Raw genomic sequence first — 24,486 nt, forward strand, 5'->3', positions numbered from 1 at the left:
TGTCATTTTTTTTTTTAATCCAGTCTGACCATATTTGTTCTTTAGTGTGGTTTTTAGCCCATTCACATTTAATGTAATTATTGTTATGGCTAGATTTATGTCTATCATTTTGCTATTTGCTTTCTATTTGTTGTTTTATTTCTATTTTTTTGTTTCTTTGTTCCTCCATTACTGTATTATTTTGTATTTAATAAATCTTCTTTTAGCACACTATTTTAATTTCTCTGATGATTTCTTTTACTGTACTTTTTAGTTACTTTCTTACTGGTTGCTGAAGTGCTTATTACAATATACATCAGAATGATACTAATTTAGTTCTGGGAATCATAAATATGTGACTCTTTCAGATTGGCTTCTTCTACTTAGAAATATGTTTTTAAGGTTTTTCCATGCCTTTTTGTGGCTTGATGGCTCCTTTCTTTTTATCACTAAATAATATTGCATTATATGGATATACCACAGTGTGTTTATCCATTCACTTGTTGAAGCACATCTTGGTTGCTTCCCAGGTTTTGCAGTTATGAATAAAGCTTATAAACATTGAAATGCAGGTTTTTGTGTGGACATAAGTTCTCAACTCATTTGGGTAAATATTAAGGAGCACAATTGCTGGATCATATGGTAAGAGTATGTGTAGTTTTCTAAGAAGAAGCTGATCTGTACCATTTTGGAATCCACCAACAATGAATGACAGCTCCTGTTGCTCTTCATCCTCATCAGCACTTGGTATTGTCAGTATTTTGGAATTTGGGTATTCGTATAGGTGTGTAGTGGTATCATGTATTGTTGTTTGATAGCAATTCCCTAATGACCTGTGGTATTGAGCATCTTTTCATGTTTGTCATCTGTATATCTTCTTTTTATTCCAGCTTTATTGAGATAATATTGACATATACCATATGTAAGTTTAAAGTGTACAATGTGAGATCTGACACACATATATATTGTGAAATGATTACCACAATAAGGTTAGTTAACACCTCCATCACCTCACATAATTACCATTATTTTTGTAGTGATAACATTTAATATTTACTCTCCTAACATCTTTCAAGTATATAATACAGTATTATTAATTATAGTCATCATGCTGTATATTAGTTCCCCAGAAATTATTGATCTTATGGCTGGAAGTTTGTACCCTTTGACCAACATCTCCCCATTTTCCCCACCTGCCAGCCCCTGGCAACCACGATTCTACTTTGTATTTCTGGGTTTGGTTTTTTTAGATTCCTCATATAATTGAGAACTTACAGTAGTTGTCTTTCTCTGTCTGACTTATTTCACTTAGCATAATGCCCTCAAGGCCCATCCATGTCACAAAAGGCTGAATTTCCTTCTTTTTTTACAGGTGAATAATAGTATGGCATATATATATATATATATGCCATATTGTCTTTATCCATTCATCTGTCAATAAATATTTAGGTTGTTTCCTTGTCTTGGCTATTGTGAATAATGCTACAATGAACATGGGGGTGCAGATATCACCTCGAGACAATGACTTTATTTCCTTCACATGTTTATCCAAAAGTGGGATTGCTGTATCATATGGTAGTTCTATTTTTAATTTTTTGAGGAAACTCCATATTATTTTCCATCATGGCTTCACCAATTTACATTCCCACCAACAGTGCACAAGAGTTCCCTTTTTTCCACAGCCTCACCAACACTTACTTCTTGTCTTTTTGAAAACAGCCATTCTAACAGATTTGAGGTGACAGCTCATTGTGGTTTTGATTTGCATTTCCCTGATGACCAGTAATGTTGAGCATCTCTTCATGTACCTGTTTGCCATTTGTATGTTTTCTTTGAAAAAATGTCTATCAAGTCCTTTGCCCATTTTTAAATTGTATTATGTGTCTTTTTGCTATTGAGTTTTATGAGTTCCTTATATATTTTTTATTCTTTCACTCTCTAGTATAGTTTCTTTTCGTTACATTTTACTAGTAATTTTTTTAAAAATGGGAATGGATGCTTAATTCTAATCACATGATTTTTTCTTCTTTAGTCAATTACAATGATGGCTTTTTCAGTGTTGAACCATCTTTAGTTTCCTGGGGAAACTCCTATTTGTTCATTATGTACATATATTTAATATTGATTCTTGTGATTTGCTAATATCCTAGTTATGGTTTTAACTTCTATATTTATTATGGGAAGTGGTTTTAATATTCCTCTGTTATAATACACTTGTCTGGGGTTTTTTTTTGAGGAGTCTTTTTCAGCTTTATTGAAGTATAATTGACAAAGAAAATTGAAAGATACTTAAAGTGTACATTGTGATGATTTGATATATGAATATATTGTGAAAGGATTCTTCCCATCTAGTTAATTAACATATCCATTACTATATATTTATATTTGGTGAGAACATTTAAGTTCTACTCTCTTAGCAAATTTCAATTATACAATACAGTGTTATCAACTATAAGGTATAACTAACGTCATACATTAGAGCCTCAGAACACTTGTCTGGTTTTGATACCAACACTATACCAGCATCATAAAGATAGTTGGGTAGCTTTCTGTTCTTTGTATACTCTGGAATAGTTTATATTACTTAGAATGATCTGCTCTTTTATATTTTGCAGAACTTCTTGGTGGCAAAGACTGACCATTGCCCTCAATCCTCACTTTATCCTTTAAATGTGTGTGTGTGTGTGTGTGTGTGTGTGTGTGTGTGTGTGTGTGTGTGTTCTTTGAGAGTTCCATCCTATCAGGGCTTTCCTACAGCCAGAGCCAGCCGTCTCCTTGAGGAGGCAGTTAGGAGAGTGTGGTTAAGAGCCCAGGTCCTGGAGTCAGACATCTGCATTTGAGTCCTGGTCCCTCATCCTTTGGCCTGTCTGAGCACTCGTTCTTCAGCTTCCTCCTTCTGCCTCATCTGGTACCCCTCTCCTCTTGCTTTCCCTTTTCCAAAACTGTGGTCCTCTCTTATCCACTGATGGCCCTTATCCCCGTCTGTTCACGATTGTGAGATTTTTTTTGGTGAAGTTAATTGCATTCTCTTCATTTTACTTGGATCTCAGGGGAAAGGAGATTAAATGTGTTTTTAAACAGCTAAATTTTCTCTCCTGATTTTTTTCTGCTGTTTTAGTTTAAATCACCAGCTTCCTTTTATTTCAGATGTGTCCATTATAAACAACACATGGTTGGATATTTTTTAAAACCCAATGTGAGATTCTGTTAATAGACGAATTTTACCCATTTCCGTTTAATGAGGACTTATTCCCATCTTTGGTTTTCTATCATGATTTCTTATGATTTTTTATTCCATTTCATATTTCCGTTGATTTGATTGAGCTTCCTTCTTCATGTTTTTCCTCTCATGTTTTAGGAATTGTGGCAGACGCAGCTGGTTGCCTCTCCAATATCTACTCTCTCTTCTATTCTGTAAATTGAACTCTGAGGTAGGGCACATTGATTTGTTTACTAACATTCTTGTTCTCCTCTCCTTTCAGGTATGTGGGGAGATTGCATTTTCCTTCTGCTTGAAGTTAGACACAGCTACATGACTGTTGAGCCAATAAAAGGGGAACAGAAGTGAAATATAACACTTTTAAGTGAAATGCTATAACATTGGTGCTCTTCTCTCCAGCCATTCCTTCTCCTGCTTGGGCAAGTGCAACCACAGGAGCTCATATCCACATGGAGGGGGTATAAGAGTGGAGCAGCCTGGAAGGCTGAGCTAATACACGGAAGGACACTGCCTTGGAGAGTTGCCTGGACCCCAGCAGAATTTGTGTGAGTGAGAAATACATTTCGGTTAAGACATTGATGTTTGAAAGTTTCTCTCAGAGCAGAATCTAGCCTCTTTGGATACACCTGAGTTTGGTCATGGTGGCAACATGTGTCCTTGTAGCAGGGAGGGTCATGTAACAGTTCTAGCCAATGAAACATAAGTGGAGGGGGCTGGGTGAGTGAGCCTTCTGGGAAAGGCCTTTAAAGGAAATGAAGCCAGCTGGCATGAGTGGTTTCTCTTTGTGCCCTTCCTCTTCTTGCCTGAAGACGCATGTAGACATGATGGCTGGAACTAGGAGTCACATTGAGAGTATGAGGACTAGGATCCGATCCCAAGGTGCAGTGTGGAAGCAGAGAAGAAGGGACCTGTTGACATTGTGCAGCTTCTGTATCTTGGTCTGCCCATTGCTGGGCTTCGTTTATGGGAGAAGAAATCAAACTTCTATTTTGTTTAAGCTACTGTTTTTCAGGTTTCTGTTCCTAAGAGCCCAATACAATTCCTAACTGTTATGGAAGTTATTTAAATAGTAACTTTTATTCCTCTATTATTTATACTAAAACTACTTTCATGTTGTTATTGTGGAAATTTTCAAACATATCCAAAAGTAGACAGAGTAGTCATCATCCACCTTCAACAATGATCAACTCATAACCTGTCATCTTTCATTGATACCTCCCACTCTCCCCTCCTGGATTGGTTCTTGCAGCTGGTCTTGCCTGCATGCTCTTGAGGGTGCCATGTTGTCCTCAGCCCCCCCAATAGATGAACCTGCTTGGGTATCCCACCCACAGACCTAAACCCACCTTCTGTGATGCCCTTCGTCCCTGCCTTGGTCTTGAGTGGTGAGGTCCCCACAGCCTGTGGCTTCTTGTCCCTGTCCTAGACCTCTTTGAGACCACCAGTCCCTTTGGCACTTCTTACCTCCCCCATTGTGGGGGTCCAGGGACTCTTCGCTACTTCCCAGCCCCGTAAGGGAGTATACAGGGCTCAATGGAGGCAGCCCTCAGACCCAGCACTTTGGCACTCCCTCAACTTTTACCACCTTTCACCTCTGAGCCATGTAGTCTCCCCAGCTTACGTTCTCAGATTCCTCTATGCCTACTGGGGTAACCTGAGGGGAGAGGCTGAGGGTAGGATCTGGTGGCAGGCTGCAGCAGTACATAAGCCCCCTCACACTCCTCTGTTTCAGGGTCATGAATGGGTTTTTATCTCTTCCTCTGCGGTTGAAACTTTCTCTATCTGCCCTGTCCCCCATCCCTTTTCACTCTCAGACTCTATGGTCACCCTCTTTATAGTCATACTCTACATTAAGTTGTTTGTTTTTGACACTTGATATGAAAGCTCAGCTTGGGAGAGCCCAGAAAACAATTTTTCCTTTCAACTCATTCTAGCTCTTCTACATAATAAGCTTCCAGACTAGTAACTTGTGGTGGAGTTGAACAAACTCAATTTTTAGAAGCAAAGCTGAGCAAAGTCCTCTTTACACCAAGCAACATCCACGTGGTGAGATGGGAGTGGGGTGGGGTGGTAGTCAGAACCAGTGTTCTCCAGTAACATGCGTAGATGCGTATGTGTATGATCGGTGGGATGTTGGCCCACTCAAGCTGCCTGGTGTGGCATGACAGTGGCTGTGGCCATCTCCTTTTGGGTTTGGCATGTGGGACAGAGAGAGTCAGAAGACAAGGCAGGATGGAGACCTGGAACAGTGGGATCAGAGCTGAGGTTGTGATGCATGAGGTGAGGGGCTTGAGAGCAAGGAGTACGTGTCCTGGGAGCAAGGAGACTAGATGCCATCTGGGAATCATTTTCCAGGGATGGAAGGGACCTGCCGAGGATGGGCCCTTACTTACTGAACTATCTTCTTAGGGGCCCAGGAGGCTGGGCCAGTCTGAGGGTCAGTATATTTCTTCGTTGATCAGGCCTAGGGCACATATCTCTTGTGGACATGATGTCACCTGGGGGAAGAGCAAGAGTGGGTACACAAAGTCCCCCAGAGTGCTCTCAGGCCCGCTTCTGCCCCAAAGCTGCAAGCATGCTCCTCCCATTCCCATTTCTAGTGTTTCAGTGTATTCTCAGGAAGAGTTTCTTATGCAGCTCGATTCTCGATGATGGTGGGGAAGAGAAGGGAGGGTCTGTGAAGTTCTGTGAGGATCTGAGAAGTCTACCTCTCAGCTCACCCCTGCTGAGGAGGGGAAGGTGGCTCTACTGATCTAGGCAATGCCAGCCAAGCCACAGACCTCACTGTTAAAGGGGAGCCTCTCTCCTGACTCCTGTCCTATGTCTCATTCACTTCCTCTGCCTAAGGCTCTCTGATGCCCAGCACCCACAGGTCCAGACCACCTCTGGCTTCTCAAGACTCCTGACCATTGGAGGGACACCCAAGGTGGTGGTAAAGACCTTGGATGAAGTTTGGCCCCCTTGGTCTGGCCCCTGAGTTTCCATTGCTCACACCTGTGTGGTGCCATCTTCCTGGGATCCTGTCTACCTGGGACAAAAGGCCCCTCCCAATATTCCTCCCAATAACCTCTCCCCATCCCTTCCCCCGGCTACCAGGAGGGGCTGTGTCTTCCTGCTTCCAAAGGTTTTTGACTCAAAGTGGCTCTTCTGGATCCCCTGTTTCACTTTGCATTTTTAGGTCACCAGAGAGCAGAAAGCCTTGATTACCTTGAGCTCACTGAGTGTTTGGCTTGGAATTCTGCATGACCATCCGCAGGTGGGACCACACAGGCTGAATAGGGGCATATAACCTGGGCTGGGAAGGGCTTAACTCAGCAGTTTCCAAATTGTGGTTGCATATTGAATTCTAATGCCCACGCCTCCACCAGTCCAATTAAAACAGAATCTCTGGGTTGGCACAGGCATCAGTAATTTTTTGTGTCCCAGGGGATTCCAATATCCAATGTAGGTTGAGAACCAGAGACTTAAACCCTTGCCAGCACAGGTTTTAAACACCTCTCACTGCAGGGGTGGCGCCTACAGGGCTAGTCATGCAGAATTCTCATCATGTTCAGCATGCAGACCTAACCAGTTTCCTACCACTCACTGCTGCTAGTAGCAGGAGGAGAAAGTTGTGCCCAAAGCTCCTGAAGGATGTCCCTTGGAAGAGCAAGGTACTCGGCTGCATTATTGCCACCTGCAGCTACTAGAGGTAATGAGTGTCGGGCTGAACACTGAATCCTCACATCCACTGCAGCTGTTCTGGAGACACCCTCCCCGGAACCCCAAACACATACACACACACACAAGGGGGCCTGGGGTGAGGGACAGCCTTACCCAGCTGCAAGGCCCATGAAGACCTCTGACTTCTGCATACCTCCCCAACTTGTCCTCCCATTCCTCGTGCAAAGCCACCCATTGCAAAACCCTGGGGAGGGTCACGGAGCTCAGACTTCTGGGATGCAGGTATAGAGACAAACATCTGAGGGACACGGGGTGAGAGTGAGGAACCTTGGGCATGGATGACAAAGCAGAGACTGTGGGAGATCATGTACAGAGATGGTTGAGCCATAGATGCAAGAGGTAACAGGAGACTTAGCAGAGCAGAGACCCATGAGCACCCACTCGAGGCAGGCCTGGCAGGCTGCGGCAGTCTGTGGAGGGTTGGGGGAAAGAGAGGGGATCTTGGAGGGGAGGCCAGCACAGCTGCTTCTGAGGATGTGGTAGGATTTAGAGGTTGCATCCCCAAACCAATGACCTCCAATGGCAGAAGGACAGCCCTTCCCCCTGCCCACCCCTAGTCCTCCTCTGCTTGTTTACCCACTCCTGACACGCCCCCCTCCCCTCCCCCACCCCATGCCTGGTTCTCCCAGGGAGTGGCCAGCAGAGGGGAGAGAAGCCTTGTCTCTCAGCCCTAGGGAGAGAGGCAGCAGGCACAGCTGCTGCTCCTCAGCTCCTGCCATGGCCTTCCCCAGGGGCTGGCTCTGACTTGCTGTCCCCCAGTGAGACACAGTGCCTGTCCTGCTGTTACTCAGCGGGGGTACTCTGTCCTCTTGGCTCCCTGCCAAGCGCTGTGCTGGCCACAAGGGCTCTGCCAAGCACAGGGCTGTGGAATCCTGGCCTTCCCATCTGGCTCTGGCTCCAGCCAGACTGTCTGGTGTCCTATTCTGAATGGAGAGGCCTGAGCAGGGCTGCAGAAAAATAAAGCCCAATGCCTATCCCCACTTGTGGAGGGAGCTGAGGTCAGGCTGGCTGAGGTGTCAGAGCCTGACCTGGGCCCTGGGGTCTCTTTTGGGTGCAAGATTGGTCAGGTTTGCATTAGGAGCAAAAGCCCATGTTAGGTTGCCCTGGGATGGGCTCTAGATCACACCAGGTAACCTTTTTTTGGGTGGAAGGCAGGAAGGTTAGGGGCTGATCTTTCTTCTATGGGTCTAATTTCTAAGGGGCAGTTTCCATCGTGGTCAGTAAATGTCTTTATTGGAAGAGAGATCCAGTCTCCTTGGCTCTGCCAGCACCCTAGGTCATGAGAATTTCGATGTCGAGCTCCAGCCGGCTGGCTCTGACCTCATAGCAGCCCCGGATCAGGCCTCGGGTTTGGCTGGCATGCCAGCGCCAGTAAGATTGGATGACGCAGGCCGCTTGGCGTGCCTGAAGAAACCGTCTGCGGGCCTGCCACATTCGCACCTGTGCCTGCACCTTCACCACGGCCCACTCCTGGCAGGTGTAGACTCTTAGTGCCAGGCGCCGTCTTTGCTCCAATGTCTTGGCCTGCATCGACCTCCACCAGCACTGGATGACCCAGGCCCTGAGTGCTGCATGCAGTAACGTCCGGCGCACCATGTTGCCACGCCACCATGCCTGAATCTTTATGGCTGCCTTCTCTAACTGATCAGGGGAAGGAACAACAGGGAGATGCTCAGTGGGGTACCCTCCCATTCCTGTCCCCACCTCTGGTGCTGGGAGGAAAGGGGGCCTGGCCGAGTTGGCCCTGCCCTCTCATTTCTAGGCCCATCCATCTTATTTTCAATCCCGCACTCACCTTCGGACACTGCTCATTATCCATTAGGCAGATCCCTCCTGTATGGGTCTTACCGACATTTTGTGTGTCCATGGCCCTGGTCTTTAGAGTCCACTCATCTATCAGTTAGGCCACCCTAGTCTTTAGCCCCGCCCTCGACTGTTAGTCACCCCCTATCATTAGACTCCGCCCACCTGCACACAAGGCTCCCCTCATCGGGTCCTGTCCATCTACATTTTAGCTACATCTCTCTCTCCTCTTCTCCTGCTTGTGTCTCCTTATGGATTGACCAGTCACCCTGTTTATTGATTCCCATCATTTTGGGGGTCCTGCCGTTATCTCTTGCTTTCAGTTTATTTCTCAGACCCAACTGGCGTCAGTTAAGTCTTGCTCTTTCTACACCTTCCAGTCACTTATTTTTGTTTCTGCTGGTGGCAGTGAAGAAAGAGATTCACGCAGCTTTCCTTCAAGTAAGGGGTTTTACTTTAGGAATACTCATCGCTAGCAGCTGGATTTCTGGAAGCTTCGGAGTCGGAGCCCGTGGGAGGGGGTCAAGCAGTGTGTTCATGGGGCAGTATGTTTTTGTGTAAAATTTGTGAAAGCGAGATAATTTAGCTGCAGTTAGAGAGGGCCTCTGTCTCCCCTTCTCTGACTCCCTCTGTCAGCCTTCTCCTCTTGGGTGGTGTGGAATGGCTGCAGCCTCTTTAGGGGCATGACTGGGGGGAAGCTGAGTTGGAATATACTTAGTTTAGGTTAATTGGGATAGATTTGTGTGGTTCACCATCACCCCTGGGAATAAACACACTTTTCCTAGCCATGCTGATGGAACTGGCTTCCAAGACTGCTCCTTCCTGTTTCCGCATCCACTCACCTGTCACGGTATGAAGATGTGGGGACAGAAGTGCCGCTACGGTGATATGAACATGCCCTACAGTGCCCAGCACCAGAAGTATTGGGCAGGAGAGGAAAAGCAAGGTTTGAAAAGTACAGAGACAAAAGCTGGTCTGTAGAAAACTCCTCCTGCTAGCAGACATGTAAAACCGTTAAGTGGGAGATTCTGTTCTCACTGATGCCTGATTAAAAGTGAAGTTCTGTCTTGTCAGGAGTATACTTGACAATGCAGTGAGATGATTATAAACATACCATACTTTTTTGTTTTTTTGGTGTGAATTTTGTGAAATAGAATTTATCAGAATTCTTGTGATTGCAGGGCACCAACTAGTAGAACTAATCTGAACAGTGTATGCATTGAATGAGAAACCGTATGTTTTATGCACCCCGACTGTCAATAATAAACAAGTTTCTATAGAAAATGATATTGCAAAGTCATCATATGAAGAAATAATCAAAGGTTATGCATCAAAAAATGTTATAGAGGTGAGACAGTTTAATATGTACATTATGTTTTGGTATTTGCCAACTTTTAAAAATTTGTAATTTGTTGTGATTTCTTTACTCGTCCTAAATATGCATTTGCCTAATTTTAAGTCTGTAATTTTGTATTCTTTTTGTCAAAGTAGGCCTTCCAAATTATATAAGCTTCAGGTGGCACAAAACCTGGATCTGCCCTTCTGTGCTGTAAGAATGAAGCTGTGCAGCCAGGTCTCCCGGGAGCTCACAGAGAGCTGCGTTTCTAGGATTCAGAGTTAGGACTGGAACTGCAGGCGCAGGTATGCAGAGATGCTGAGAGTCCTTTGGGATTTGGAAGGCTATTCTGGCTTTGGCTTTAGCGAGCATGTTATCACTCATTTTTCTGCATGAGGCTTTGCTGGGTTCTCACCACTTGAGGGGCTGTGCACTGTCTGTGGCTCCTGTTTATGTGTATTTGAGGCCTCGTATCATCACTCGTACTAATTGCCATGGCACTGTCCATTGGGGTGTCTTACAGGTTCTGGCCCTATTTTCAACCAAGCAACCTCTTTGCCTCATGTTAAAAGTCCTCAAGAATGGACCCTATTGCTTCCTTTAATGACTGTCAATCTGGGTGAGCAGAGCCCTGGTATCCGCCATCTCGAAGGCCTCCATTGCTGCTTAAACCGTTGGTCCTGGCATCTGACATCCACTCCCAGCCCAACTTGCTGGATTCTGCAGAAGGGATCACTTAGAAGGGGGCTGTGGATGTGGCCAGCCCTCTAAGGCTCAGTCCATCCAGGCCAGGTTGCCGTGGTCAGGATGCCAGATCCCACTGTTCCTTGTGGATCTCTCCCCTCCCCACCTCTGGCCTGGCTGGTTGTTGCCAGAATATCCTGGCTTTGTCCCTTTCTTAGAGGTCCGAGGAAAAACTTGCCAGCCCCTTTTATGTTCATGCTTCTGCAGTTATTCACAAAGTGGCAGCAGAGGGGGCGGAAAGGTAAGATGAACTCCCTGAATTCAAGTTTTCACAGACCACGAACCTTGGTCTCTGTTTTCTTACTGCTCCCCTCCCCCGCTTCCAATTCTGTCCCTCTTGCTTGATTTTTTTTTTCTGATTATAAATATAGTATGTCTGTTGCTAAAATTTCAAATAATGCAGAAACGTAGAAGGTGGATAGTGAATTTCCCATGAAATTTGCTCCCAGAGCCATTCCTCCAGACCTTATACCATGAACAGACTGACTTAAATTTTCTATTAAAAATAATGTGTTTGTAATTTATATATTTCAAACTAAAATTTCCCTCAGCGATCAATGTTTCCACCCTGACATGATTACTGCTCTCAGCTTGGAGGGTATCCTCGACAATTAGCTATGCACTTACATACACAGTACATCCATGAACCTAAAGAAATATAAAGCTGTTTTGTGTGTTTCCATGTATATTTTTACATTAATTGAGGTAAAAATCATATAACACAAAATTGTCCATTTTAACCATTTTAAAGTATACAATTAAGTGGCTTTTAATACATTCACAATGGTGTACAACCACCACCATTACCTAATTCCAGTTTCTAATTTCATCTAATTTTAATTCTAATTTCATCACCTCAAAAAGAAAGCCCATACCCATTAAGCAGTCACTTCCCGTTACCTTTTCCTTACCCCAGGCCCTGGCAACCATTAATCTGCTTTTAGTCTCTATGGATTTTCCTATTCTGGATATTTCATGTAAATGGAATCACATAATATATGGCCTTTTGTGTCTGGCTTCTTTCACTTAGCATGATGCATCTGTCTTGTAGCATGTATCAGTACTTCATTCCTTTTTATGGCTAAATAATTTTCCATTGTATGTATATACCACATTTTGTTTATACATTCATAAACTGACAGATATTTGAGTTGTTTTCACTCTTTGGTGATTGTGAATATTACTGCTATGAGCATTTGTGTACAAGTATTTGTTTGAATCCCTAGTTTCAATTCTTTTGGGTATATACCTAGGAGTGGAATTGCTGGGTCATATGGTAATTCTGTGTTTAACTTTTTGAGGAACACCAAACTGTTTTCCACAGCAGCTATACCATTTTACATTCCCACCAGTCTCCACAACCTTGCCAACACTTGCTTTTTTTGCATTTATTTTTTATTATAGCCATCCTAGTGTGAAGTGGTATCTCATTGTTATGATTTGCATTTCCCTAAGACTAATGATGCTGAGCATATTTTCATCTGCTTTTGGGGCATTTGTATATCTTTCTTTGGAGCAATATCTATTCAAGTCCGTTTCTGACTTTTAAAATTTTTATTTATTTATTTATTTTTAATTTTTTGTTTATTGCACTAACATTGGTTTATAACATTGTATAAATTTCAGGTGTACATCATTACACTTCTATTTCTGCATAGATTACATCATGTTCACCACCCAAATACTAATTACAACCCATCACCACACACATGTGCTGAATTATCCCTTTTGCCCTCCTCCCTCCCCCGATCCCCTCTGATAACCACCAATCCAATCACTGTCTCTATGTGTTTGTTTATTGTTGTTATTATCTACTACTTAATGAAGGAAATCATATGGTATTTGACCTTCTCCCTCTGACTTATTTCACTTTGCATTATACCCTCAATGTCCATCCATGTTGTCACAAATGGCTGGATTTCATTGTTTCTTGTGGCTGAGTAGTATTCCATTGTGTATATATACCACATCTTCTTTATCCATTCGTCCCTTGATGGGCACTTAGGTTGCTTCCAAGTCTTGGCTATTGTGAATAACGCTGCAATGAACACAGGGGTGCATGTATCTTTATGCATTGGTGTTTTCAAGTTCTTTGGATAAATACCCAACAGTGGAATAGCTGGATCATGTGGTAGTTCTATCCTTGATTTTTTGAGGAATCTCCATACTGTTTTCCATAGTGGCTGCACCAGTTTACACTCCCACCAGCAGTGTATGAGAGTTCCCTTCTCTCCACATCCTCTCCAACACATGTTGTTTCCTGTCTTGTTCATTATAGCCATTCTGACGGGCCTGAGGTGATATCTCATTGTAGTTTTGATTTGCATGTCCCTGATAGTGATTTTGAACATCTTTTCATGTGTCTGTGGGCATCTGTATATCTTCTTTGGAGAAATGTCTGTTCAGGTCTTTTGCCCATTTTTTAATTGGGTTGTTAGTTTTTTTGTTGTTGAGATGCATGAGTTCTTTATATATTTTGGAGATTAATCCCTTATCAGATGTATGGTTTGCAAATATCTTCTCCCAATTGTTAGGTTGTCTTTTCGTTTTGTTGATGGTTTCCTTTGCTGTGCAGAAGCTTTTTAGTTTGATGTAGTCCCATTTGTTTATTTTTTCTATTGTTTCTCTTGCCCTGTACGACATGGTGCTTGAAAATATGTTGCTAAGACGGATGTTGAAGAGCGTACTGCCTATGTTTTCTTCTAGAAGTTTCACAGTTTCAGGTCTTACATTCAAGTCTTTAATCCATTTGGAGTTAATTTTTGTGTATGGTGTAAGGTAAGGATTTACTTTCATTTGTTTGCATGTGGCTATCCAGTTTTCCCAACACCATTTGTTGAAGAGACTTTCTTTTCTCCATTGTATGTTCTTGGCTCCTTTGTCCAAGATTAGCTGTCCATAGATGTGTGGGTGTATTTCTGGGCTTTCGAGTCTATTCTATTGATCTGTGTGTCTGTTTTTGTGCCAGTACCATGCTGTTTTGGTTACTATAGCTTTGTAGTATATTTTGAAATCAGGGAGTGTGATACCTCCAGCTTTGTTCTTTTTTCTCAGGATTCCTTTAGCTATTCGCGGTCTTTTGTTGTTCCATATAAATTTTAGGATTCTTTGTTCTATTTCTGTGAAAAATGTTGTTGGAACTTTGATAGGGATTGCATTGAATCTATGGATGGCTTTAGGAAGTATGGACATCTTAACTATGTTAATTCTTCCAATCCAAGAGCATGGAATATCTTTCCATTTCTTTGTGTCTTCTTCAATTTCTTTCAGCAATGTTCTGTAATTTTCCATGTACAGCTCTTTCACCTCTTTGGTTAAGTTTATTCCTAGGTATTTTATTCTTTTTGTTGCAATTGTAAATGGGATGGTATCCTTAATTTCTCTTTCTGCTACTTCGTTGTTAGTGTATAGAAATGCAAGTGATTTTTGTATGTTCATTTTGTCTCCTGCAAATTCACCATATTCGTTTATTACTTCTAAAAGTTTTCTGGTGGATTCTTTAGGGTTTTCTATATATAAAATCATGTCATCTGCAAATAGTGACAGTTTCACTTCTTCCTTTCCAATTTGGATCCCTTTTATTTCTTTCTCTTGCCTGATTGTTCTGGCTAGGACTTCCAGTACTATGTTATATAGGAGTGGTGACAGTGGGCATCCTTGTCTGGTACTGTTCTTAGAGGGATAGCTTTCAGTTTTTCACCATTGAGGATGATATTAGCTGTGGGTTTCTCATATATGGTCTTTATTATGTTGAGGTACTTTCCTTCTATACCCATTTTATTCAGAGTTTTTATCATAAATGGATGCTGTATCTTGTCAAATGTTTTCTCTGCATCTATTGAGATGATCATGTGATTTGTATTCTTCATTTTATTAATGTGGTGCATCACGTTGATTGATTTGCAAATGTTAAACCATCCCTGCATACCTGGAATAATTCCCACTTGATCATGGTGTATAATCTTTTTAACGTATTGTTGTATGTGATTTGCTAGTATTTTGTTGAGGATTTTTACATCGATGTTCATCAGTGATATTGGCCTGTAATTTTCTTTTTTTTGTGTGTTGTCCTTGTCTGGTTTTGGTATCAGGGTAATGTCGGCTTCGTAGAATGAGTTAGGGAGCTTCCCCCTCTCCTCAATTTTTTGGAAGAGTTTGAGAAGGATAGGTATTATGTCTTCTTTGAATGTTTGGTAGAATTCACGAGGGAAGCCGTCTGGTCCTGGACTTTTATTTTTGGGGAGGTTTGTGATTACTGTTTCGATGTCCTTACTGGTGATTGGTCTATTCAAATTCTCTACTTCTTCTTGATCCAGTTTTGGAAGGTTGTATGATTCTAAGAATTTATCCATTTCTTCCAGATTGTCAAATTTGTTGGCATATGGCTTTTCATAGTATTCTCTTATAATCTTTTGTATTTCTGAGGTGTCTGTTGTAATTTCTCCTCTTTCAGTTCTGATTTTTACTTATTTGTGCCTTCTCTCTTTTTTTCTTGGTGAGTCTATCTAAAGGTTTGTCAATTTTGTTTATCTTTTCAAAGAGCCAGCTCTTGGAATTGTTAATTTTTTCTATTGTTTTTTTGGTCTCTATTTCATTTATTTCTGCTCTGATTTTTATTATTTCCCTTCTTCTACTGATTTTGGGCTTTGTTTGTTCTTCTTTTTTCAGTCCTTTAGGTGCATTGTTAGATTGTTTATTTGAGATTTTTCTTGTTTGTTGAGATAGGCCTGTATTGCTATAAACTTCCCTCTGGAACTGCTTTTGCTGCATCATATAAATTCTGGTATGTCGTATTTTCATTTTCATTTGCCTCCAGGTATTTTTTGATTTCTTCTTTGATTTCTTCATTGACCCAGTCGTTGTTCAGTAGCATTTTGTTTAATCTCCACGTATTTGTGGCTTTTCTGATTTTCTTCCTATAGTTGATTTCTAGTTTCATACCGTTGTGGTCAGAAAAGATGCTTGGTATTATTTCAATCTTCTTAAATTTATGGAGACTTGTTTTGTGGCCTAGTATGTGGTCAGTCCTGGAGAATGTTCCATGTGCATTTGAAAAGACTGTGTATTCTTCGGTTTTTGAATGCAATGCTCTGTATATATCTACTAGGTCCATCTGTTCTAGTGTATCATTTAAGGCCAATGTTTCCTTATTTATTTTCTGTTTGGATGATCTATCCTTTGGTGTAAGTGGAGTGTTAAAGTCCCCTACTATTATTGTGTTACTGTCTATTTCTGTTTTTATGTCCGTTAATAATTACTTTATATATTTAGGTGCACCTACATTGGGTGTGTAGATATTTACAAGTGTTATTTCCTCTTGTTGGATTGTTCACTAGATCATTATGTAATGCCCTTCTTTGTCTCTTTTCACAGTTTTTGTTTTAAAGTCTTTTTTGTCTGATATGAGTACTGCTACCCCAGCTCTCTTTTCATTGCCATTTGCATGGAGTATCTTTTTCCATCCCTTCACTTTCGGTTTGTGAGTGTCTTTAGGTCTGAAGTGTGTCTCTTGTATGCAGCATATATATGGGTCTTGTTGTTTTATCCAATCAGCCACACTATGCCTTTTAATTGGAGCATTTAGTCCATTGACGTTTAAAGTAGCTATTGATAAGTATGTACTTACTGCCATTTTTTAACTTTTTTTTTTCTCAGTGTTTTAGTAGTCCTTGTCTGTTCCTTTCTCCTTCTATACAGAATTGATGGTCTCTTTAGTTTGACCTCTGTCTGAAAGTTCTACTCTTTAACTCCCCTCCTCCTTCCTTTTATGTTTTTGATATCATATCTAACCTCTTTTTTGTGCATTTGATCCATTACCCTCTTATCATGGAAATAGATAATTTTTCCTATTTGTGGTCTTCTCTTTTTCCCTTAAATCAGTCCCTTTAACATTTCTTGTAGCACTGGTTTCTTGGGGACAAACTCCTTTAATTTTTGCTTATCTGGGAAATTTTTGATCTCTCCTTCCATGTTGAATGATAACCTTGCTGGGTAGAGTATTCTTGGCTGGAAGTTTTTTCCCTTTAGATCTTTAAATATATCATGCCACCCTCTTCTAGCCTGTAAGGTTTCTGCTGAGAAGTCATCTGATAGCCTTAAGGGATTTCCTTTGTATGTACTTGACTTTCTCTTGCGGCTTTTAGGATTCTCTCTTTATCTTTAATTCTGGACATTTTGATTATGATGTGTCTTGGTGTGGGCCTCTTTGGGTTTATCTTGTTTGGGGCTCTCTGTGCTTCCTGTACCTGGATGTCTGTTTCCTTCCTTAGGTTAGGGAAGTTTTCATCTATTATTTCTTGAAATAGATTCTCTGCCCCTTAGTCTTGCTCTTCTCCTTCCGGGACACCTATAACACGGATGTTAGCGCACTTGATGTTGTCCCAGAGGTCCCTTAGACTGTCCTCACTCTTTTTAATTCTTTTCTCTTTTACCTGTTCAGCTTGGGTAATTTCTTCCAGTCTTTCGTCCAGCTCACAGATCCGTTCTTCTGTATCCTCTACTCTGCTTTTGAGTCCCTCTAGTGAATTTTTCATTTCCGGTATTGTATTCTTCATTTCTGATTGGTTCTTTTTTATATCTTCCATTTCTTTGTTGACATTCTCACTGAGTTCATCTATTCTTCTCCCCAGATCAGTGAGCATCCTTAACACTCTTTGTTTGAACTCTTTGTCAGGTAGGTTGCTCATTTCTGTTTCACTTAGTTCCTTTTCTGGGGTTTTGTCCTGTTCCCTTACTTGGAATGTATTCCTTTGCCTCATTTTACCTCTTTCCTTGTGCTTGTGTCCAAGTATTATGTAGGTCAGCTACGTCTCCTGCTCTTGGATAGGTGACCTTATATAAGTGATGCCTTAGGAGGCCTGCAGTGTGCTTCCCTCAGTCCTCAATGTTCCAGGGGTGACCCTTATGTGGGCGACGTGTGTCCTTCTGTTATGGCCTGTTTGCTCTCCCTGTAGGCGCCCAGGGAGGCCGAGTTATGTGTTGTGGGCCCTTCAGTCTCTTTATCAGGTGTGGGGAGCCCCAGCACAATTGGCTGCAAGTTCTAATACCACATTTGTGTTGCAGTATTTCTTTTAAGTGAGTAGGCCCCCAGCATGGCAGGTTGTTAGGCTCAGGGCCTTACAATTACTATAACCTCCAGCCTTTAGGTCTCTTGTCAGTTCTCTGAGGATTGCACCTGGGTGGGGCTGGCCTCAGGCTCGCTAGCACCCAACTGTTTCAGGCTTTGGAAGGTGGGGCAAACCCCCTATGTGGGTCTTTGAGAAGCACAAGTCCTCTGCAGCTGACAAGCCCTGCCACCCACAGGTCCACACACACAGTCAACACAGTCCTGCCCCGTGTGCGCGCCTCGACCTCCCGAAGCGGACCCAGTCTCTCCGCGGCGGGAGCCCCACACACTCCACCACCACCCCACACTCTCCACCTGCTTCTTGTGCACGCCCTGCCCCTCTGAAGTCGGCTCAGTTGCTAGGCTGCAGAGAGTCCAGTCTCCTATCTATGCAGGCCCACAAGTTGCCTGAGGGCTTGTTGTTGGTTGGGGCCAGTCTCTAGGGTGGGCTTCCTGCCCTGGCTGAGCTGGATTAAATCGGTGCTCTAGTGGGTGGAGCAGACCCCGGGGTTAGCAGGCCCCAGGGAGAACTCCAATGACGTCTGTGTCAGCACGCCCACACCAGGCCACAACAATGGCCGCCGCCAATGTCCCAGTCCCTGGAGAGGTCTCACCTCTCACCGACATGCACTCAGGGCCTATTAGGTGAGTCTCTTTTCACCAAAGCACTGTGCACCTTTCTTTCTGGTGATTTTAGGTTGCTTTCTGAAACGGGTGAGTTTGTGCATGGGCCCTTTATGAGCCGGTTTTAATTTCTTTGTGAACCAGCTTTTCTGGGGGTATTCCCCAATGTTTTAGTAGCAGGCAAAGTCAGATATTATGCCACTCATCTCGATTGTGCTGGGTCCACAAAATGCCTACAGTGCGGGCACTCCCCAGCTCAGGGCCCCGCTCCTCCGGGGATGGCTGCGTACATTTGGGTTGCTCCCGGGCGGCCGTGAGGCACTGTGTCTTGTGTATGCGGCGTTTTACCTCTCCAGAAGGGAGTTTCTGCCTCTTCTACCTCAGTTAGGATTGTCGTTTGTTGCAGGACTTCCTCTTATCCAGTTTTCAGTTCTGTCTCAGGGGTAATTTTTCCACGAGTAGTTGTAAATTGGCTGTGTCCACGGGAGGAGGTGAGTTCAGAGTCTGCCTACGCCGCCATCTTGACTTCCTCTCTCTTTATATATTCTTGACACCAGATCGTTATCAGATATATGATTTGAAAATATTTTCTTCCATTCTGCATCTTTTCACTCTCTTCATAATGCTCTTTGATGCACAAAAGTTTTTAATTTTGATCAAGTTCAATTTATCTATTTTTTCTTTTGTTGCTTGTACTTTGGTGTCATAGCCAAGAATCCATTGCCAGATACAAAGTCATGAAGATTTCCCCGTGTGTTTTCTAAGAGTTACATTTCTTACATTTAGAACTTCAATTGATTATGAGTTAATATTTGTATATGTTGTGAGGGAAGAGTCCAACTTCATTCTTTTGCATGGGGTTATCCAGTCGTCCCAGAAATATTTATTGAAGAGATTATCCTTTCCCCCAAGTCTTGCTACCCTTGTTCAAAATCAATTGAACATAGATCTATAGGTGTATTTCTGGTCTCAATTCTAGTCCCTTGATCTATATATCTATCTTTATGCCAATACCACACTGTCTTGATTACTGTAGCTTTGTGGTAACTTTTGAAATCGAGAAGTTTGAGTTCTCCAATTTTATCTTTTTCAAGACTGTTTTGGCTGTTCTGGGACCTTTGCAATTCCATATGAACTTTAAGATTAGCTAGTCTATTTCTGAAAAAAAAAAAAAAGGCAGTGGGAATTTTGATAGGGATTGCATTGAATCTGTACATTGATTTTGGCGAGTATTAAGTCTTCTGACCCAGAACACAGAATATCTTTCCATTTATTTAGGTCTCCTTTAATTTCTTTCAACAATGTTTTATAGTTTAAGTGTACAAGTCTTGCACCTGCTTGGTTAAATTTATTCATAAGTATTTTATTCTTTTTGATGCTACTATAAAAACAATTATTTTCTTAATTGTATTTTTGAATTTTCCATTGCCAGTGTATAGAAACACAAATGATTTTTGTGTGTTTATCTTATATGTTGCAACTTTGGGGAATTAGTTTATTAGTGTGAATAATTTTTTTGTGGATTCTTTAGGATTTTCTGTATGTAAGATTGTGTCATCTGCAAATAGAATTTTGCTTCCTTCTTTCCACTTTGGATTCGTTTTAGTTTGCTTTCTTGCTTAATTGCCCTGGCTAAAACTTCCAGTACAATGTTGAATAGCAGTGATGAAAGCAGATATCTTTGTCTTATTCTTCATCTTAGAGAAAAGACTTTCAGTCTTTCACCATTAAGTGTGATGTTAGTTGTGGGCTTTTCATAGCTGCCCTTTATCAGGGTGAGAAGTTCCCTTCCATTCCCAATTTATTGAATGTTTTTTTCATGAACAGGTGTTAGATTTTGTCAAATTCTTTTTCTGTATCAATTGAGATGATCATGTGATGTTTTTCCTTTTTAATCTATTAATATGGTGTATTACATTGATTTTTGTATGTTGAAACTGCCTTGTATTCCTGAGATATTGGTCTTTAGTTTTCTTTTCTTATAGTGCCTTTGTCTGGCTTTAGTGTCATGGTAATACTGGCTTCAAAGAATGAGTTAGGAAGTGTTCTTTTCTCTCCTATTTTTGGGAAGAATGTAAGAAGGATTGGTGTCAGTTCTTCTTTAATGCTTCATGAAATTCATCAATGAAGTCAACTGGTCCTGGGCTTTTTTTTTTTTTTTGTGAGGAAGACCAGCCCAGAGCTAACATCCATGCCAATCCTCCTCTTTTTGCTGAGGAAGACTGGCCCTGGGCTAACATCTGTGCCCATCTTCCTCCACTTTATGTGGGACGCCGCCACAGCATGGCCTGACAAGCGGTGCATTGGTGTGCACCTGGGATCCGAACCTGGGCCGCCAGCAGTGGAGCACGTACACTTAACTGCTATGCCATGAAATCTTGCCATTCACAACAACATGGATGGACCTTGAGAGTATTTTGCTAAGTGAAATAATTATATAGAGAAAAACAAATACGATATGACTTCACTCATAAGTGGAATATTAAAAAAAATGCAAAAAAAACCCAAAACAAACTCATAGATATAGACAACAGATTGGTGGTTACTAGAGGGGAAGAGGGTGAGGGGTGGGCAAAATAGGTGAAGGAGGTCGATTGTATGATGATGGATGGAAACTAGACTTCCAGTGGTGAGCATGCTGTAGTGTATACAGATGTCAAATTATAATGTTGTACACCTGATACTTACATTATGTTATAAACCAATGTTGCCTCAATAATAGAAAAGATTTATTGGAACGCTACCCCACTCATTCATTTCTATAATATTTATGGCTGTTTTTGTGCTTCAACACAGAGTTGAGTAGTCGCAACAGAGACCGTATGGCCCACAAACCTAAAATATTTACTATTTGGCTCTTTACAGGAAACATTTGCCAACCCCTTGGCTAGCTTTTTTTGGGGGGGCTTGTCTTTATCAAGTTTGGTGTTTAGCTTAAATTGGCTTCATGAAACAAATTGGAGAGTTCTCCCTCTTTTTTTCTATTAGAAAATAGTTTAAATAGCTTCGGAATGATCTCTTCTGTAAAGGTTAAATAAAACCCAGCTATGAAACCATCTGGTCCCGGGGCAATATTTAATACATAATAGTATAATCTTATGTGGTAATTCATCTGTTCAAGTTTTCAACTTTTCTTTGATTGATTTTGTTAATTTATATTTTGCTAGGATATCATCCACTTCCTCAATATTTCCAAATTTTGTTAGCCATAAAGTTGCCTAGAATATTCTCTTCAAATAATTTTAATTTTCCCCACATCTGTAGTTGTGTCTCAGTTCTCATTTCCTATCTTGTATATTTTTACCCTCTCTCTTTTTTCTTTAATCTGGTTTGTAGGAGTTTATCTATTTTATTAGTCTTTTTCAAAGAACTAGCTTTTGAACTTATTTATCTTTCCTGCAATTTTTTTGTTGGGGGGGTGCTCTGTTTCATGAATTTGAACTTTAATTTTTATTATCTCCTTTGTCCTCATTTCTGTTGGATTATTTTGTTTTTGTTTTTTTTCTCATTCTTAGGATAAATACTGAGTTCCCACATTTTTGCTCTTTCTTCCTTAATAATGAAGGCATTTGGGGCTGTCAAATTCCCCCCAAGCTCAGGCTTTGTTAGGAGGCAGTCTGTTTTTCAGAGAAAAAAAAAAAAAAAGGGTAGTCTTCTTTCTCTTTCGGTAGTTTGCAGTTTCATTTTGGTTTTGTCTTCCATCAAGGGTTTTTCTTAATTTCCAATGAGGAAATTTAATTTTTAAATTATTTGTTTCTGATGTTATTGGACATGATCACTGATTATACTTTTAAAATTAAGCTTTCTTTGGTGGCCAAGTGCATGCCAGTCCTTTGTAAATATTCTATGGACAAATGAAATAAGTGATTACTATCTGAAAGATGTAAAGTTCTGTATGTATCTGATGAATTTTTTTCGCTGATTATTATTTATTCAGTTCTCCTGTGTCCTTGGTTTTTGGCTGCTGATATGGAAATGTCTCACAATAGTGATCACATTCTCCCTGCATTTCATATTTCTGGTAGTTTGTTAGCTGATTCTTGGGGATTTTTAAAGTAGGTGACCAAATCAATGGTAGATACTGACAATTTTGTAGTGTTTCTTCCTCCCAATATGTACACCTCTTTTTTTTTTTTTTCCTCTTTTCATCTATTGTTGTTACACAAGAACTCCAGTACAATGTTGAAAAGGATTTGAGGGGAGTGGCACCGCTTTTCCCTCTGACTTTAACACTTTTCATGCTTTCCCACCAACAAGGATATTTATAGGAAGTTTATTTTAGCTAACTTTTTCTTTCTTTCTTTTTTTTTTTTGTGAGGAAGATCAGCCCTGAGCTAACATCTGCCAATCCTCCTCTTTTTTGCTGAGGAAGACTGGCCCTGGGCTAACATCTGTGCCCATCTTCCTCTACTTTATACGGGACGCCGCCACAGCATGGCTTGACAAGCAGTGCATCAGTGTGCACTCAGGTTCTGAACCCCGGGGCCGCCATAGTGGAGCGCGCGCACTTAACTGCTGCACCACCAGGTCGGCCCTTAGCTATCTTTTTCAAATTAATTACGTTTCTTCCTATTCTGATATGCTATTGGAGTTTTTTTTAGACTTTAATATTTTTTAAAAAGACTATTTTTTAGATCAGTTTTGGATTCACAGCAAAATTGAGCAGAAGGTACAGAGATTTCCCATATACCTCCTGCCCCTACACGTGCATAACTTTCCCCATTATCAACATCCCACACCAAAGTGGTACATTTGTTACAAATGACGAACCTACATTGACACATCATTATCATCCAGAGTCCATCGTTTTTTGTTTTTGTTTTTGTTTTGTGAGGAAGATCAGCCCTGAGCTAACATCCATGCCAATCCTCCTCTTTTTGCTGAGGAAGACTGGCCCTGGGCTAACATCTGTGCATATCTTCCTCCACTTTACATGGGACGCCGCCAGAGCATGGCCTGACAAGTGGCGCATTGGTGCGCACCTGGGATCTGAACCCGGGCTGCCAGAAGCAGAGTGCACACACTTAACCACTACGCCACGGGCCGGCCCCAGTCCATCGTTTTTATTAGGGTTCTCCATGTTGTACATTCTACGGATATGGATAAATGTATAATGAGTGACATGTATCCACCATTATCGTATCATACAGAGTATTTTTACTGCCCTCCTCCCCAGGCCCTGGCAACCACTGACAATTTTACTGTCTCCATGGTTTTGCCTTTTCTAGAATGTCATATAGTTGGAATCATACAGTATGTAGCCTGTTCAGATTGTTTCCTTTTACTTAGTAATATGCGTTTATGATCTTCTGTGTCTTTTCAAGGCTGGATAGCTCTTTTTTTCTTTTTAGTGTTGGATAATATTCCATTGTCTGGATGTGCCACAGTTTATTTATCCATTTACCTCCTGAAGGACATCTTAGTTGCTTCCCAGTTTTGGCAATTATGAATAAAGCTGCTATAATCATCTGTGTGCAGGTTTTTGTGTGGGCATAGTTTTCAGCTCCTTTGGGTAAATACCAAGGAGCAAGATTGCTGAATCATATGGTAAGAGTATGTTTAGTTTTGTAAGAGACTGCCAAACCGTCTTCCAAGGTGACTGTACCATTTTGCATTCCCAAAAAGAATAACTGAGGGTTCCAGTTGCTCCACATCCTTGCCAGCATTTGGCATTGCCAATGTCCTGGATTTTGGCCATTCTAAAAGGTATGTAGTGGTATCTCATTGTTGTTTTTATTTGCATTACCTGATGACGTATGATATGGAGCATCTTTTCATGTGCTTGCCATTTGCATATCTTCTTTGGTGAGGTGTCTGTTAAGATCTTTGGCCCATTTTCTGATAGATTGTTTGCTAACAGTTTTTTAAATGAAGAATTTTATTAAATAATTTTCTATTTTTTTTCCTTCAAAATTTAGTTAAAGGCAGAGCAACATATGGTCTTCAGAGAGC

The 24,486-nt window shown here is 41.4% G+C and overlaps 2 protein-coding genes across 2 annotated transcripts in view; one reads left to right on the forward strand and one right to left on the reverse strand.

Annotated features, from left to right (window-relative positions):
* The window catches only part of GRM2 (glutamate metabotropic receptor 2), a 156,813-nt gene that overhangs the window by 44,724 nt on the left and 87,603 nt on the right, over positions 1–24,486 (forward strand). The window lies entirely within an intron of this gene.
* Positions 8,195–8,789, reverse strand: IQCF6 (IQ motif containing F6). Its single transcript, XM_058559951.1, has 2 exons — positions 8,775–8,789; positions 8,195–8,563 (listed from the first exon to the last, which is right to left on the reverse strand). Exons 1-2 carry the CDS (start codon positions 8,787–8,789, stop codon positions 8,195–8,197), a joined length of 384 nt encoding a protein of 127 aa, XP_058415934.1.

The sequence above is a fragment of the Diceros bicornis genome, chromosome 2, assembly GCF_020826845.1.
Source record: "Diceros bicornis minor isolate mBicDic1 chromosome 2, mDicBic1.mat.cur, whole genome shotgun sequence".
Taxonomy (NCBI): domain Eukaryota; kingdom Metazoa; phylum Chordata; class Mammalia; order Perissodactyla; family Rhinocerotidae; genus Diceros; species Diceros bicornis.